General features: G+C 42.9%; 1 protein-coding gene across 1 annotated transcript in view; it reads left to right on the top strand.

The window, feature by feature from the left end:
- The window catches only part of LOC149324177 (netrin receptor DCC), a 227729-nt gene that overhangs the window by 64637 nt on the left and 144742 nt on the right, over positions 1-18350 (top strand). Inside the window, exon 5 of the mRNA XM_089487445.1 lies at positions 12723-12961. Within this exon, the coding sequence (XP_089343571.1) occupies positions 12723-12961 (239 nt within the window). The remainder of the gene's footprint in view (positions 1-12722; positions 12962-18350) is intronic.

Raw genomic sequence — 18350 nt, 5'->3', positions numbered from 1 at the left:
TATTTCTAAGTAGTGTTAAGCCTAATCTACTTAAATTGTATACTACCATGAACTGATGTAATTTCCTAACACAAGATTAAATGGTCCATTTCAAATGCATTAGCATACCATGTAATGGGACACCATAGACTCCAGTTTTGTGTGTAGCCCTCCCTTCTTTTCTACTCACACCCATGTGAGGAGATCAGGAGCTTTCAACTCTTATTGTAAATATCCACAGTTCTCTGTGGCCTGAGAAACGTAGCTAGTAGTAGTGTACATGATGATTCCACCCCAATTTCCTTTGAACCTCAGTTGGATTATCCAGATCTGGCCTTATTTAGTCTAGACTGATTCTGACCTAGAAGATTATCGCACACACGTTTAACCTGACTGCACCCTAACGGGATGCAGCCAGGACATGAGATGTAGACGGGAATTACTGCACGTAATTTGCTGCTGCTTCTGCTGGCTGAGTACAGCCCAGCTCCCAGGCACACTTCGGTGGTTGCTTTTCCAGGTTTTAAAGCTCTTGGCTTTGAAAAGCAACCTCCAAAGTGCAACTGGGAGTCAGGATGCAGCAAGGCTGTACTTGAGCAGTGGAATCAGTGTTGAATTATGTGTGATCATTCCTGCCTGTATCCCGCATCATGGCTACATTTCATTAGGGTGCAGTCAGGTTAAATGTGCGTGCGATAAGTTCCCTAGTCTGAGCTGGACACCAAAAGTGAACCAAGATTCAGAAATCTGGATTGCACATTTTATATGCATAAAATGTGGAGACATCTAGAATTTAAAGCAGAGATTAAACTTTCCAAATTTCACAGAACTTTTTTTTCCTAAGCACTTATAAAGTGTGTTTTTGGCAAACCCTCCCGCTCCAACAAATACAGTTGTTAAAATCTTTGTATTAGGAATTCATATTGCTTATCCTGGTACTGTTCCCCTAGTAAAAAATCATAGAATCATCGAGTACATTTACAAATTAAATTTTGTAAATGTCTATATCTGTCTTGTTTTGTTTGTACGATGTTTGTTGGATATTTCTGTTTGTTTTTCTAAGTTTACTTTTATTATGCTTATTTTATATTTGAATGAAGATATAATTAAAAAATAAAGTTGGAAAGAACCCTAAGGGCCAACTAATCCATGTATGAATCCACCACTAAACATCTCTGAAAGGATCCATTTAGCTTCTGTTTAAAAATCCCCACTGAAGGAAATCCACCACCTTCCAAGAAAGTTCTTAACCATTCTTCATGGGTTTTTTCTTAGCCTTTTAACCATCTCAATCACCCTTCTCTGGACATGTTCTGTACTGGAGCATCTACAAGAGTATGTGGAGTAAGTTTTTAAAAAACCCATTGGCTGGATATAGTCCCTCAAACCATATTGTGCCCCTGAAATCCCCAGATCCACAAAACCCCTAGACACCAACCCCCCAAAAACTACAAGGGGGTACGAGTGTGAGGCCCCCTGGACACACCTTGCAGAACTTTCAAAAATGCTTAAAAAAGTAACTGGAACCCCCCCCCCCCACACACACACACACACACATGCAGAATTTAAAACCAATGATTGCCGGGTGTTATTTTCAGTCAAATGTAAACCTTAAAAAGTGGGCCCAGAGTCATTATAGAGGGGGAAATATTGATCTCTGTACCCACTGGAATTGTCCATGTTGGGAACACTCGGAAGTGTTCCCAACTTTTGTGACAGAAGAACCACACTGAGAAACAACAAAAGCAACATGCTAGGTAATAGAGATTAATGATGGTTGACAGTGGTGCTTGGACAGAGGCTCGGCAGAGAGCTAGAGCTTCACGTTTTAGAAGTTTTTCACTTCTTGAATCAAGATCATCATCATCATCATCATCATCATCATTGTTTCAGACTGCTGAGGCCTGCAAAGAAACCAAAGTGGCCAAGCCTATCTTGATCTGTGAATCAGACCAATTCACTGTGAGGTTCAATCAGATCAGTTGCTGAAGACAGCTTTGTTCTGGAACCATGCCTTAAACCAAGAATGGATAATGTTTTTAGCCCTGAGGGCAACACACAACACTGATTGATGGGTTGAGGGTCATGCATGAGCACATACACACATATGTATATATGCAGACCCTTTCCTTCTACCTACTCTTTTCTCAGAACATAAGTAACACCAGGAGAGGCTGTTTCTAACTCACATCACTGCTGTACAATTAACAGCCTAGGAGTGACACCTTCAGCAGCACTGACACCGCTATAGTGTGGGAGGAAGCTTTCACCCACCATGATTGCTGTTGTTCCACCTCTATCAGTGAGCAGCAGGAAAACAATATACCTGCCAATATCAGAATCTTCGGGGGAAAGGGGGATGAAAGTCTTTCTCAGCCCTCCCAAAAAATCCCAACTAGAACCATTATCCCATGGTGGCTAATAATAATAAGCGTGTAGAACAATGGGAGTTTTCCCCCTACCATCCAAGTGATCATCAAGAAAGTCTTGAAATCTTGGTGGATCTCCCTTAAGCTATTGCACAAATCTGTGTTCATTTTCTTTGAAAAATGGAATTAAGTGTTTCTGATACCCTCTGCTGTGCCAAAGATGAGAAAGGGGAAAGGAAGCATACACACCCAAGTTTCCCCACTTTTACTCACACAATGGGAATCCCACACATGGGGAAATTACTTAATATGCTACAGGTCCCAGAATTCCCTAGCAAGCATGGCCAATAACTTCAAAGTCTGTGGGAACCATAAGTTCTATTTACTTCTGAACTGGACCATTCAGCAGGTTATGTGCCATGTTCTCATTTCCAAAAAACATGCATCAAGTTAAGGAGTTTCTAATCTGCCCTTTTTGATTCATAGATTTAATTTATTAGATGCAGCATTTGGGACTGGATATTCCAGTGGATGGTAACACCCTTGAAATACTGTATGTAAGCATTCTAACTGATATAGCTACTTGATATATCTGAGCAGTATATCTACTCTGAAGCCATTGTATGACTTGAAAATAAATTCTGAAGACTTAGAACGGGGGTCGGCAACCTACGGCCCGCGGGCCGCATCCGGCCCACAGGCACCGTAGGAGTGGCCCCAGGCCGGCCCTGCCGCTGATTGCCGCCGCCGGCGCGCCCGTTCCCCGCCCCTCAGGGCCGGCTTCGGCCCTCCTTGAGGGGCGGGGAAAGCCCTGGGGCAGCCAGCGCTGGCCTTTCCTCGCCCCTCAGGGCCGGCTTCAGCCTGCTCTGAGGGGCGGGGAAAGCGCTGGGGCAGCCGGCGCTGGCCTTTCCCCGCCTCTCACGGCCGGCCTCCGCCTGCTCTGAGGGGCGGGGAAAGCGCTGGGGCAGCCGGCGCTGGCCTTTCCTTGCCCCTCAGGGCCGGCTTCGGCCCGCTCTGGGGGCAGGGAATGCACTGGGGCAGCCGGCGCTGGCCTTTCCCCGCCCCTCAGGGCCAGCTTCGGCCCACTCTGAGGGGCGGGGAAAGCGCTGGGGCAGCCGGCACTGGCCTTCCCCCCGCCCTGTGGGGAAGCCTTGGCCCTCCCAGAGCACGGGGAGAGGCAGTGGCGCTGGGGGCCTGGGGAGAGGGAGGCGTGGGTCCCCCTCGTCCTTCTCCCCAAGCCCACGGTTGCTCCACAACCGCGGGCCTGGAGAGAAGGAGGAGGGAGTCCGCAGGAGGAGGAGGAGGAGGAGCAGGGAGGAAGGAAGGAAGGAGCAGGAAGAGGAAGGAGGAAGAAGAAGCAAGAAGAAAGGAGCAGGAGGAGAAGGGAGGGAGGAGGAAGAAGAGGAGGAAGAAGTAGGAAGGAAGGAGCAGGAGGAGAAGGGAGGGAGGGAGGAGGAATGAGGAAGAAGAGGAGGAAGGAAGGAGCAGGAGGAGGAGGAGGAAGAAGACATGCAGTCTTTCTGAAGGTGAGACAGTGTGACTTTCCAAAGTGCATTTCTGTGTATTTTCAGTGCTTTCAATGCTAAAACTGCTTTAACAGTGAGAGTGGAGCCCGTTCAGCCGAAGGAAGAGGCCAAGGAGGAGAGGGCAGGCACAGGCCTCCTCCTTCCCGCGGGGCTTTGGCAGCCCTGAGGTGTCCTGTTGTTCCTGCCCCTCATGGGCCCCTACTGGTTCTCTGGGAGGCAGCTGGGGGCCAAGGAAGGGCAGGAGGAGCAGGCGCGCACCTGTCACCCCCTCTCCCAATCCCCCCCCCACTTCTAGCTGTCTCTCAGATAGCTGGAGGTCGGGAAAGGGAGCAGAGAAAGCCCCGCCCCAGAGGGTGGAAGCTCCACCCCCAGCATGTGGCCCCGCCTCCAGAGGGTGGAAGCTCCACCCCTGGTACGCGGCCCCACCCCCAGAGGGTGGAAGCTCTCCCCCCCCCCGCTTTGGCCCCCCAGTTGTCTGAGGGACAGCAACCCAGCCCCCGGCTCAAAAGGGTTGCCTACGCCTGACTTAGAACAATAGAAACCATTCACACTTTGCTTGATGGGAGGAAAAATACCCTTAAAATAAATAATGATACTGGTCTGCTGGTACTCATGCCCTGAATCAGAAGTGGTTAACTGCAGGGCCCATCCTCCTGCCCCTGCACTATTGCTACAACATCACATCACCTGTAGTTTCATGAAGTAGCCAAGCTGTGTCTGTGAACCTTTAGGGTAGTGGGGGCCAGGGGGACCCAAACTACCTGTTGGGTGGTTTTACACTTTTGTTTACCTGATTTTGTAAGGGGGCTTTGGGGGACTCTGGGGAGGCTTTGAGGGCTACAAAATGGGGTCCCAGAGAGCCCCTAAACTGATTTTCCTAACCACTGCCCTAAATAGATTATCTGCTATATCTGCTTTTGCCATTTATAGGGAGAGCTTAACCAGGAAGAGGCAAACCAAATAAAATAAAATAAATCAGACTATATGGTCAAATATTTGGAACTGTGGAATGGTGAATGAAGATCTGTGAGATTATGTAAATTTCTAGGCAGACATCACCTTCCCTTTTCCCTGTCCTTTCCTCTATTTCTTTTCCCTGTCTTTTGTCTCTTTTGTAGTTGTTTTGTCTGTTTTGTATATCAGTATATGTACTGAATTACATGTTGCAAAGTCAGTCATACTGGTACTCATGCTGAGGGTGAAGGGTGAGCCACAGATGTGTTGCTCAGGGTAAAGAAGTACGTTTGCTGCATTTTATTTTAAACCAACAAAACTTTAAATAATTTTGGGGGGCAGGGGAACATGCACCAAACCTTTGAATGGTCTGGGGCATTCTGCACTGTGATTGAAAATTGTGGTATCCCTATGTACTAATATTTAGAAAAGATTCTAAATGTTAATGCTTTGCATTTTGAAATCACCAAAGTGACTCTTTATCTGTGTTTATGATATTCATTTAGTACTATTTACTGACAGCTTTTAATTTGCTGTTGTTGTTGTGTGCCTCCAAGTCATTTCTAATTTATGGTGAGCAAGTTTCTTCAGAGGTTTGCTATTGCCATCCTCTGAGGCTGAGTGTGTGACTTGCCCAAAGTCACCCAGTGGCTTTTCATGACCAAACGGGTATTCAAACCCTGGTCTCCCAGTGTCATAGCCCAATGGTCAAACTATTACATTATATGCTAAAATCAATTATGGAAATAGTTTGGATATAAAACTAAGAAGGAGTAACTGTCAAGGAGGAAGGGATTAGTATTATACCTTTGTGTAACTATGAAAAGTATATGGTGAAAAGAAGAAGCAAGAAGAATGAAAATATTAATAACAAATTTATGCATGTTGTTTTTTTAAAAAAAATACTGGTCTAATTAAAATTAAATGGTTTGATATGAATAGATTTATATAAGGTAGTAAAGAATGAATAACTAATGTGATATATCATATATATGTGGAATATTATGTAAAAGTTTTCTTATATTATTGTATGTAGGTTATAATACTAAGAAAGATTAATTTTAAAAAAGGGAGGAAAGGGTGTCACAGGAGCACCTAACAAGATCCTGGAGGATAACACAGACATACCCTGCACTCCTACTGTCAAATTATTGTTCCCCCCAAATATTTTGAATTAAAACACCTAACCCTCCCCTCTATACTTTGGGAGTGGGGTGATTTCACTCCATTTTGTCCCTTCCCCTGATTGTTTTATGTGCAAGAGAGGCCTTACTTAGGGGCTGGGCAGACAGGCAGCAAAGGCCAGTCTGAGGATGGAGTTGAGGCATGGCATCCACATGACACATACCCCAGCTCTGCCCCCAGGCTGGTGTGATGCCACACGTCATGCTATATTATTATTATTATTATTATTATTATTATTATTATTATTATTTATAGTCCGCCTTTTCTTTGTAGAATCAGGGTGTATTACAAAGCATCAAGGTGGATTACAAAGCATGGCACATGGCATCACGGTGATTCTCTGGCACTGCATCTAGATCAGGGGTCGGCAACCCCAGCCCACAGGCCAGATCTGGCCCGGCGAGGCCTTTCCACCGGCCCCAGCCCGGACCGGCTGCCAATTGCTGCCCCCAATTCCGCGCCACTCCGGGTGCCATTTTGTCTTTTTAAATGGTAGCCAAAGTTTTGCGTGACCTTTCCTGTTGCGGGGCAGGACGGGAAAGGTCACGCGAGACTTTGCCGCCATTTTAAAAGACAAAATGGCGCCCCCGCTGGCTCTTTCCCGGCCTCTGATGGGGCCTCAGCCCTGTCAGGGGCCGGGAAAGAGGAGGAGGCCTCCAGCACTGGTGGCCCCCGCCGGCTCTTTCCCGGCCTCTGACGGGGCCTGGGCCCTGTCAGGGGCCAGGAAAGAGGAGGAGGCCTCCAGCGCTGGTGGCCCCTGCCAGCTCTTTCCTGGCCTCTGACGGGGCCTGGGCCCTGTCAGGGGCCAGGAAAGAGAAGGAGGCCTCCAGGAGGAGGAGGGAGGAAGGAAGGAGCAGGAGGAGGGAGGGAGGGAGGGAGGGAGGAAGGAAGGAAGGAAGGAAGGAGGAGGGAGGAAGGAAGGAGCAGGAGGAGGAGGGAGAGGAGGAGGAGGAAGGAGGAGGAGGAAGAAGAAGAGTAGCAGGAGGAGGAGGAGGATTTCCATTCCATTTGTACAGGTCTGCTTTGTTTTAACAATGATCGTGGTGGTGGTGGTGATGATGATGATGATGATGATGATGATGATGATGATATCAGTCAGTTTCTGAGACACGCACTCACTCTTTCTGAAGGTGAGACAGTGTGACTTTCCAAAGTGCATTTCTGTGAATTTTCGGTGCTTTTAATGCTAAAAGGTCTGCTTTAACAATGATAGTGATGATGATGATGATGGTGGTGGTGGTGGTGGTGGTGGTGGTGGGGGTGATATTGATATCAGCCAACTTCTGAGGCACTGCCAATGTAAGTGCTCTGATTTTTACAAACTCATGCACAGTGAAGAAAAACCAAAGTCCCTTGACCAAGTACACACTTCTGAGAAGTTAAGTTGGTGCAAGACACATGAAACTGAGGGCAAATCCACTTCTTGTTAAACCACCTTGACATGTAAATTATGCATAGCCATGTGAACCCATGTTCAGTGTGAAACCCAAAGAGTTTGGTTATGCAATAAGCCTCTGAAATATGCAAGAGGCCATGTTAAGTAAAGCCATGTTCAATGCCCAAATGTGCTGTTTGGAATGGGGGGAGAGGGGGTGGCCAGAAAGGGAAGTACATTTCTGTCATCTGTGTAGGAATAATGCCCAAACGTCCTCCATTTTGATCATGCCTAAGAAACATGAATTTAAATTAACATTTTTTAAAAATCATCAAATTTTTTCACATGTCCTCCATTTTTTAAAAATGTGTCTTACATTTGAAAATGTTGTCCTATATTATTTAATTATTTATTTTTTGGCTCCGGCCCTCCAGTTGTCTGAGGGACAACAACCTGGCCCCTGGCTCAAAAAGGTTGCCTACCCCTGATCTAGATGATGCAGTACCAAAGGAGTGCTGTAAAGCCACCGCTTTTTGCAGCTCCTTTTTGTGTCACAGAAAGGCCAGATCTGGTGAAGACGGAGGTGGCTGCAGGCCGTCCCTTCAGGGACAGTCTGCACCACCCCTTAGTAAATGGAAACTCAACTTCCAATTTATGTCCTTGTTAAATAAAAGCCTCTCGTGTGCCTAATGCAGCTCAACAGGCTCAAAAGCATTGTGTCAGCTTCTTCCATCCCCTGGGGTTTTTTTGAGTTAGGAGAACATGCAGAGGGGAATGGGGAGGATTTTTGTCATGGCTCCAGAAGGGAGGATGCCTAGTAACTCCATGCCCACAAACCATGCTTTTTCCCTAATGTAAAAAAAAAAAAACCCTCCTAATAAAAGCCTTCTGAACTTTCAGATTTGGACTCAAAGCACTTCTTCCTCCATATTATACTCCGTATAAAGGTGAAATATGCTAAATCAGGGCCTTATGATGCCTGGTACCATGGGCTACCTTGCCACATGATAGGGACCAAAGAATGGATGGGTGAATTATGGTAATCCAGATGTTGAACATTAACACTCTTCACTCCTCTCCATCGGCTATTTTGGTTAAGCAGTTAGGAGTTGCACTCCAACAACAGCTAGAGTAGGGATGTCAGTACTCAACTATTTCATCCTTAAATGGGAGGGTGAATAAGTAAAGTAGTTTTCCTTCTACTGCAGAAGAAAAATATTCCTTCACTGCATTCATATTGAGACATCCTGAAATCTTGCATGGGAACTACTTCACTGAGAAAAACATGTGAGGGTTTTTTTCATACCCAAAAACCCCTTTTTTTCAAATAGAAAAAAAAATGTTTGCAAGTAGAAAACTCAGCACATTATCTGAGGAATGCATTGCTGCACAGAAAACAGGATTTTAAATTAAATTAAAATATTTATTTTATTTTATTTTTTTGCACAGCACTCCACAATACAGGATGTTGAATACCAGGAGGGAATTACACAAAATTTCTTCCCTAGCCTATTATTCTAATTGGGAAAAAAAATTCAGCTAGAGAACAAATACTTGCAAATATTGGCCAGTGTTCTGTATCAACTGCTTAGTTAAGTATCATAATAATATTTAACAATAATAATATTTATTTGTATCCCGCCTCTCCCTGTATTGGATCGAGGCGGGTAACAACAAACATAAGAACAATAAAAATAAAACACAACAAACCACAAGTAAAAACATAGCAAAAATATAAAATCCAATTCCCTATCTCCCTCCCACCTTAAAATATCATTAAAAACAACAATTCCCAACTGGAAAGTGAAAGTTCTGAGGAGGTCAATTTGGGAATGCCTGCCGGAAGACATCCGTTTTTATTGCCTTCTTAAAGGCCTCCAAAGATGTTATAAGGCAGATCTCCTCTGGCAGGCTATTCCAGATTTTTGGAGCGGCAACAGAAAACGTCCTCTGGGAAGTTGTTACCAGTCTGGTTTTCTTAGACTGCAAGAGATTCTTCCCAGAGGACCTGAGAATGTGGGAAGGATTGTATGGGAGGAATGGTTCCCTCAGGTAAGCTGGACTGAAGCCATGAAGGGCTTTATAGGTAATGACCAACACCTTATGTAATGAATACGATAGTTAAGTATTGTGAATAGGAAATCATGAATACAGAACAATTATGGCTGAGTAAATCTAGGTAACTATTCTGTACACATAATCACTACTTAGTAATGATTTTGAGACTATTGTCAGTGACAGTAGCATCACTACGAGGGTGCAGGGGGTGCCAACCACACTTGATGACACCCCAGAAGGGGAGGTGACACTCAGTCAGTCCCTGGCCCTTCCTGGGTCCCTGAGGCTCCTCCCCAGCCCTTCCCAGGGGCACATGGGGAATTTCCTGCCTTCCCTGGCTCCTGGTGGCTCTTCCCTGGCCCTTCTCAGAGGTGCACGGCTCTCCCTGGAAGCACATTCTGCACGTGCATTCCTGCATGCACCAAACATCCGACACTGGAAGTCCTGCCCCATAAGTCCCATCCCCCACCATGACTGACCATACGATGTGACACCAACCCTAGAAATGCCACTTTCCCAACCTACTTTACTGGACATAGGTGTATGGGAAAAGGAGATACATTCTGCCAACTATGGCGGAAGGTTTGGGAGGAGAGTAGGCCAGGAGTTGTCAATTAGTTAAGTATGTCTAACCAATCAGCTGATACAGAATACTGTAACAGAATGCAGCAGCTATAAGGAGCATATAACTCTCCCTTGTTGAAACAGCTCCACTGGCTACTGGTACATTTCTGGCCACAATTCAAAGTGCTGGTCATGACTTATTAAGCCCTATATGGCTTACGTCCCAATTATTTGAAGAACAGTATCTCCCCATATGAACATGCCAGAACACTAAGATCTTCACTCTTGGTCCTACCACTATTGCTGACTTGCTTGGTGAGGACATGAGAGAAAGCCTTCTTGGTGGTTGCTCTCACCCTCTGGAACGCCTTTCCATAAGAGGCTAGCCTGGCCACCTCCTTACATGCTTTTTGTCGGCAAGTTAAGATGTTCTTGTTTAAGCAGGTGTTTGATATATAGCAATAACATTTACACTATACCACTCCTTAATGAACTAAAGCACTCTCTGTGTGGTTTGCAATCTGTAAGCCAATTGCCCCCAACAAGCTGGGTATTCATTTTACCAGCCTATGATAGGATGGAAGTCAACTCTGGGATTGAACACTCAACGTGGTGGCTGCAGTACCGGCATTTGACTACTGTGCATCAGGGCGATCATTTCAGGGTGGTTTTTAAGGCATAGAATGTGATTTTATGCTGTACTTAGATTATATTTAGATTATTTTAATTTTTTAAAATTGTATTGTAATTTTTAAAAAAGTTTTTATCTGTGAGCCACCTCTTGGAAAAAGGTGGCATACAAATGAAAATAAACAAACAAACAAACAAACAATACTGGCTATTAGTTTCATCCCAAATTTAGTTGGATACATTTTGCCCACCAATATTTTTTTTAATATTTTTTTAAGGGGGGGGAAGGGAGTATAAATATTTATTTATATTTTATTCTGTAAATTTTTATGTTGTTCACTGCCCAGATTGGCTTTGCCACCGGGCGGTATAGAAATAAATTATTATTATTATTATTATTATTATTATTATTATTATTATTATTTACACACATACAAGGCCCAACATATACATAGAAGAATTTATACACAGAGGAACAGGCCCAATTTATATACAGAAAAGGTTGTTTATACAGTTGGCCCTTCTTATTCATGGATTTTTTATCCATGGATTCAAGCATCCACGGCTTGAAAATATTTTTTAAAAAAAGTATAAATTCTAAGTATCAAACCGTGATTTGCCATTTTATATAAGGGGCGCGATTTTGCTATATCATTGTATTTAATGGAACTTGAGCATCCACGGATTTTGTTATTCACAGGGGGTCCTGGAACCAAACCTCAGTGGATAACAAGTTACCACTGTATCTCAAATGGTAGACACACAAGATTAGAACAAATCAAATGTTTCTGCATGGTGTAGTGGTTTCAGTGTTAACTGGGAGACCAGGGTTTGAATGCCTGCTCAGCCATGGAAACCCACTAGGTAACCTTGGGCAATTCTCTCAGCCTCAGAGGAAGGCCAAGGCAAACCCTCTCTAAACATTTCTTGCCATGAAAACTTCATTATAGGTCACTTTGGCATCTCCATAAATTGGAAACTACTTGAAGGGACACACCAACATTGTCAACACCTTCCAAATCAACAAAAATGGGCCTTCATCCAAGTTAAAGCCGCATCGTATACTGTCTGATGTCAGTATCTCTAATTTCCATGTTCAATAGAGGCAAACAAATGACAACAAAACACCAACTTGACCAAGCATTTTCAAGGCTAACTCACTTTTTCTTCTTCCTTTTGTACTGTTTTGATACTAATTTCCTCCCCTCCTCTCCCCATATTGAAAACATTTTTCTCAGCACCATTTCACTATTTTCCTATGATGCTTTTTTCTTTGTCCTCACAATCCACTGGATTTAATAGCGTTTAGTAACAATGACTTGCAGTGTCAAGCCATATCATTCAGTTTATAGGTATTTGTAATACTACTTCTTCAGATGCAGTTAAAATGTTGTAGACACCACCATTTGAATTGCCACATTGAATTAAATGACACTGAGGACAAATGACACTGAGGACAAAAGGGAAAACAACACAGAGAAAAATTAGCTGAGAACAATGCAAAGGTATTCAGAGAATACTGAAAGTGGCCATAGAAAGAGACCCTTTCCAGTACACAGAAAAAGAAGAGCAAAGAAAAGTGTGTGGTCACTTTAGTGCTAAATGCTGGGCCTTTAAAAGAGACACACACACATGCTTTTAGCTCCCACACACATACTGGGGTATTTTCGTGCTTACAAAACTACGTTTTCAGGACAATGTTTGTACAGTGTAAGCATTTTGAAAACAATGTATCATTCATGGGTTTTATTGTAAAGGAATGTAAATCATTTTGGGGGTGGACAAGCATTGTATCTTCACTGGGAGAAAAGCAAGTGAAATGGTATATTCGGGATGCATTTCAACTTGCGCTCAATGCTGGTTAGACTGGAACACAGGAATGTGACAACTGTACTCATGTATTTTTCAATTAATGGTTCTTTTCTTTTGTTCTTCTCATATTCTTCTCCCATCATCCTTACTGCCATACATTTAACCCATTGTGACGTGTAACTCACTGGCGGCTGTTTTGTTTCTTTATTTGAGTATGCATTTGTTTGTTTTCATTTTAATTTTGTGGTATGCTCGGCTTTTGTGATCCAGATCCCATTGACCCATTAGAAGTTGATTTTTATCCTTTGCTTGATGATTTCCCTACCTCAGTCCCAGATATCTCCACCCCCATGCTCCCACCAGTAGGTGTCCAGGCTGTGGCGTTAACCCATGATGCTGTGAGGGTCAGCTGGGCAGACAACTCTGTCCCCAAGAATCAAAAGACAACTGAGGTTCGATTTTACACCGTCCGATGGAGAACCAGCTATTCGACAAGTGCAAAATACAAGGTGAGTTCTTTAAATACGTCCTCTGTTCCATGTCCCTGTTATGGGCAAGAATTTCACAATCTGAGAAGAACTGGAACTTCATACTGTAAAATGATTGGTGTAGGATCCAGATGGGTAGATGTGGCCTGCCAGATGTTGCGTTTTTTGTTTTTGTTAACTTTAGTTAAGTTGATTTCAACCCATTGTTACCCTGTGAATCAGAGACTTCCAAGTCAACTGCTCTCCTCAGCTCTCACAGATTCATGGCTGTGAATCTTCCTCTTTTCCTATTGCACCCATCTTTACCCAGCATTATTTTCTTTTCTAGTGAATTGAGTTCTTTCTTCTCATGATATGGCCAAAATACAACAACTTCAGTTTAGTCATCTTTGCTTCTAGAGAGAGTTCAGGCCTGTAATTCCCAGCATTCCTCACCACTGACTATACTGGTTGGGGCTCAGAGGAGTTGCAGTTCAACATCTGGAGAGACAAAGTTGCCTATTTATTGCCTAGGAAGCTATACTTGCTGTAACACTCATTCATTTATTTGATTTTTACCCCACTTTTCTCCCAGTAAAGGACACTCAACTTACAAGAGAAGTTAAAACAAAAGAGCTAAAACAATGTTGGGTGCAAAGGTTTTTTTAAAAAAAGAATTGCACAATCCATTTAAAGCATCATTTTTAAAAATTAATTGTAAGCATTTCAAAACATATTTTTTTAAAAAAATCACTTACTAATGAAACAGTGCACTTATTGTACATTCTTCTATCCCATACAGTTACAATGTTTTGTCCTGTGTAAATAAGAAAGGCTTTGCTTGGTGGTGAAAAGAGAACAGAGAGGGAATTAACTTAGCCTCCTTTGACAAAGGTTTCCATAGTATAGAAGCAGTCCCCCATGTTCCCATCAGATGAGCATCTGAAGGTGGTAGGATGAAAAGATAGTCTTCCCCTGAAGATCATAAGACTCAACAAATACTGGAAGGCTTGGGGTGGGTCTTCACTGGCTAGAATACTTGGGTCTACCTCAAGAGTATTCTAGCCCCTAATTCTCCCTATCTTTGCCCCTTACGTGGTCTCTTTTCCTGTGGGTTTTTGGCTCTCACAGCAAACAATGGAAATCTTATCCATACAGTACCCATTTTAACCACAGTGCCACTTCTCTGATCAGAATAAGTTGACCAGCCTGCTATCAATGCTGGGCACCCTGGTCTGGCTTAAAATTGACTCACACCCACAGTAGTGGTGCTGGGCTGCTCACAGCGACTGCCAGTGAAGGCAGCTTCCATTGTCTCTGAGAAGAGAGATGAAAACCCAAGACAAATGCAGGTAAGGGGAAGGAAACACTGAATCTGGTGCAGGAGTCACAAAGACAATCCACACCTGATTTGGGTTTTGGCCCTTCATTGTGTAAACAGGCCCCAGTGAGCAACTTCTGGGCAACTTCTCCATGTAATCAAGCCCTTGGAGGAAGTGGATGGAAAACCATTGGGCACTGAATGACTGTTCAAGATAGAAAAATATATTTTAAAAATTGAAAATATTGAAACAGGATCAGACGTTTGACACATATACTTGCCTGGAAGTGGGGTTGAAGATGAATAAGTGTGTGTGTGTGGGGGGGGGGGGAGTGAGTGACACAACCTGTGCATTTACAGCAGTATTCCCTCTCTTCTGAAGCCAGGTATTAGGACTGGCTTGCTTCCTGGCTGTTTTTTGATTTCTAGAAAAGTACAAATGAGTGGTATTATATACTGCCATTCAAACTGAAATATTCTCAGTGAGGGTCAGAGGAAAATGTCTGTTCAAAGTAACATAAAAATAGACTGAAAACTTACATCTAAAAGCCAACAGCATCCAAATGTCAGCTTCCAGATTATTTGTAGAATAGCCAGAATATTCAAGCAAATTACCCTTCTAGACTGGCAGGATATGATATTTCATAGTTGGCAGAAACCACAGGGGGGAAAAACTGTTTTTAATTAACAACATCTGAAAATAATGTACCCTATGGAGGCCATCCTCAAGCCAGGTTTGACTGTCAGGATGCCTGGCAACATGCTCAATCCATCAAAATGTTGACTGCTGTGGTTAATATTTCAGTAGCATGACATGGGACCAAATATTAAATTAGTGAAGAATATAAAATGACTCTATGCAGGTCTTGTTCCTGATGAACTGTGAACTATACAGATAAATTTAAATTCCCTGTACCTAAAAACCTTAATGCATATATCTATGACCCAACCTCTGGTATTCAGTCCCACTCAACACCACACAAATGAAAACAGGGATGCACTTGGGTACTTGTTCCACCCCTAGTGTGATAAAGGGCCATCACTGTGTGAACACTATCTGCTGAATGTTTTTTCCCCTTTCTGTGCTCTGTATGCATTTCTATAGCAATAACTGTCCTGCACTGTCTTCTGAAGCAAAGGTGGCATTAATTTGACCTTTAAATTAAAGCACCAACACATACAAGATGTTACAAGTTGTATCTAAGGAAACTCTTCTGTTTGCAGAAAAGATTTTCAATAAATGAAAGTCTTTGTCCATAACAGGACTATTTTCTGTTTCATTCTGCACATCCATGTGTCCCTGAAAAACTATGTGAACAGAAGTGTTTAGGGCCATTATAAGAGACAGGACAGGAAGCTGGTCAAGAGAAGGGTGAATTGACAGATGTTACCTTTTTTTCACCCATCCATCTTTCTTAGTAGAATTCTCTGCTAGATCAGTGAGCCTTCAGCATACAGAAGGGCCTGTGTCTAATTAGGTCAATTTGTTTAATGAATGGCCCAGTGCTATTGCTAGTATTCAATAGCTTTTTAATTGCACAAGGATTTGTGCAAAATCATTGTGCAAGTGTTTGCACCATCTCTCACGCATTTGCTTTGCACAGTCCCATAAATTTACAAACCAGCCCAACAGCACTAGAAATATTTTCAGTTCTGATGGTTGTAAATTTAGTTAAGTCAAAGGACTCCTCCCATTTGTAGACAGACAACATTGGCTACAGCCACATTTAATGTTGAAATGTATCTGGAGGTAGTTAATATGTAGAGTATATTCAGCAGCATATACTTCCAGTTCCAATTAGGGATGCCAGGGTGAAAACTGATAGTGGTTCCTATACCTTCAATGGTTGTATGCAGGGGCATCACTAGGGATGTGTGGGGGCACAGTTTGAACCAGTGACATCCCGGTGTGTGTAAACCTGATGGGGTGGTACACCTGGTAGAATTTGCATGGCTGATAGGTGAATGATAAAGGGCATTGTCTCCCTTTCTCACTTGCCCAGTAACAAGACCAAAACCTAGACTGAACATCTAGAGGCTCATAGAATCATAGAGTTGGAAGAGACCTCAAAGGGCATCAGGTCCATCCCCTGCCATGCAAGAATACACAATCGAACTCTTTTTCTTAGTACCCTTTACAAATTTAAAACCACTAAGTTACTTTAGGAGCATAAAATGTATTATGTAAAAAGCTGCTCTATACATATACTTATCACATTTGGGTATATTACAACTAAAGTTTATATTATCATATCTGGGTATATTTCACACTCTTCAAGGAGTGCTAGCAAATTTACTAGTAATCCACTTATTTATTACAATGGAGCTACAACTGTTAAACTCTAAGAAATTTAGGATCCCTCAACTTTGGCAGTTTATGAAGGCTAAAACATGAAAACAGAAAACCAAATCAATCCGTTGCTGGGGGGTATGATGCCTTCCATTCAGAATTTGGTGTAGGTGCTGGGCAAGCAGTGGTGCCAAACCATGAACTGGCCCTCCAGAAGCTGAAGCACAATGCTTCCCATCAGAGGCTGCTGCTGGATGGAGTGATGCCTCCCGTTTAGAAGCTGGAAAGGCAGCAGGAGGGAGGGATGGCAGGGCAGTCCACGCCACCTCTACATCCTTTTCCAGCCAGCAACACCAGATGACGCTAACCTCAGTGATGCCACTGGTTATGTGTAGAAGTCAGGATTTCAGCAGGTAACAAGCAACATTTGCTGAAATTTCTTGTTTACAGTCATTAAAGGTATAGGAACTAACTCCATTTTTTTTTTGTTACTCATACAAGTCTAGAGGTGAGCATGGAAGGACAACATGTCACAGGGGATGATGTGCAGGGACACAGTGTCACTGCACATCCATGCACATGAATTCTTATGCGTCCATACATTTTGCACTTCTGCAGAATCAGAGTTGTGAGCTGTGTGCACACATGCTCCCAACATTTTTTAAAAGGCAGCTCCTCACTAGGCAAAAAAGGGATAGCTTGATTGTGCTTCTATCAGAGGAAAAAAGCAAAGGGGAGAGGGCCTGGTACATAGTAACAATGTGATCATCTGATATTTACACAACCTTTGAGATCTTCTCTGTCGGCTTCGTGGAGTTTCTAACACAAGTGGTTTATTAAGAAAAAAATTCAGCCCCTCAGCCTGACAGAAAAACAAGCAAAGAGAATAATCTGATAATTCAGCCTTCACCTTGTCAAATCCCAGTTTGTAGAACATTGGGGAAAGAATGAGCCAGTCACCCCCCCCCCCCCATTCACCTCAAAAGGATGTTATCCTCAAAGTGTCTTTGGTGCCCTTGAAATGCTAATGCTTTGTATCAAGGAAGGCAATATCAAACAAGCAAGTGGTTCAGATCAATGAACTACGCCTTTCATAAAAGGAAGTGGTGCACCTCTTATGTCTGCCCAAAGCTTGATGTTGTTTTGAACAGGCTGTATGCCTCTGTTCCCTATTTGTGACACAGTTCCATTTTCTCCATCCCAACAGTACTGCCATCCCCTCCTGCCAGACATCAGCAGTCTTCTCAGCAGGTTCCACAAATAGTGTGACTTTTTCAGGCTTAACCCATCCAATGTGCAATTATTTTTTAAAATGTATTTTTTATTTCTGTTGGAAGTCTCTATTTCTCCCTTTTCAGCTCATGGGGTTGAACCCGAAGTGGTACAAGCCAAAGAGGTGCATGGCAAAAAAAAAAAAAAAAAAAAAAAAAAAAAAGCCATTCATTAAAAAAATTAAAGTTTTTTTAAATCAGTTTTAAAAGCCAACATTTTTAAAGGAGTTACAAACAATTTTAAAATTCAATTATTATCATTACCATTTTATTGTTATTAATACCCTAATTTTTTTTTCTAGAATTGAAACTCAAGATGGCTTGCAAGTTAAAACATGTATAATTGTTAAAAACATACAAAGGTCAATATTACATAGGACCTTATCACATGGACAAAATTTAGGGGTTTAAACAGCAGTTACCCAGAGCAGAACGCAATATTGCAATTAAGATTTTCACATGACATCACTATTAAACAGGCAATAAACAGGTAATAAACGGGCAACAAATGGGCAACAAACAGCAACTCATCATTTTCAGGGAAATCCT

This window comes from Sceloporus occidentalis, unplaced genomic scaffold (assembly GCF_023333645.1).
Source record: "Sceloporus occidentalis isolate IW3139 unplaced genomic scaffold, rSceOcc1.0.p SCAF_1, whole genome shotgun sequence".
Taxonomy (NCBI): Eukaryota; Metazoa; Chordata; class Lepidosauria; order Squamata; family Phrynosomatidae; genus Sceloporus; species Sceloporus occidentalis.
Note: the sequence above shows the minus strand (reverse complement) of the source record. Positions and strands in the feature narration are given on the sequence as shown.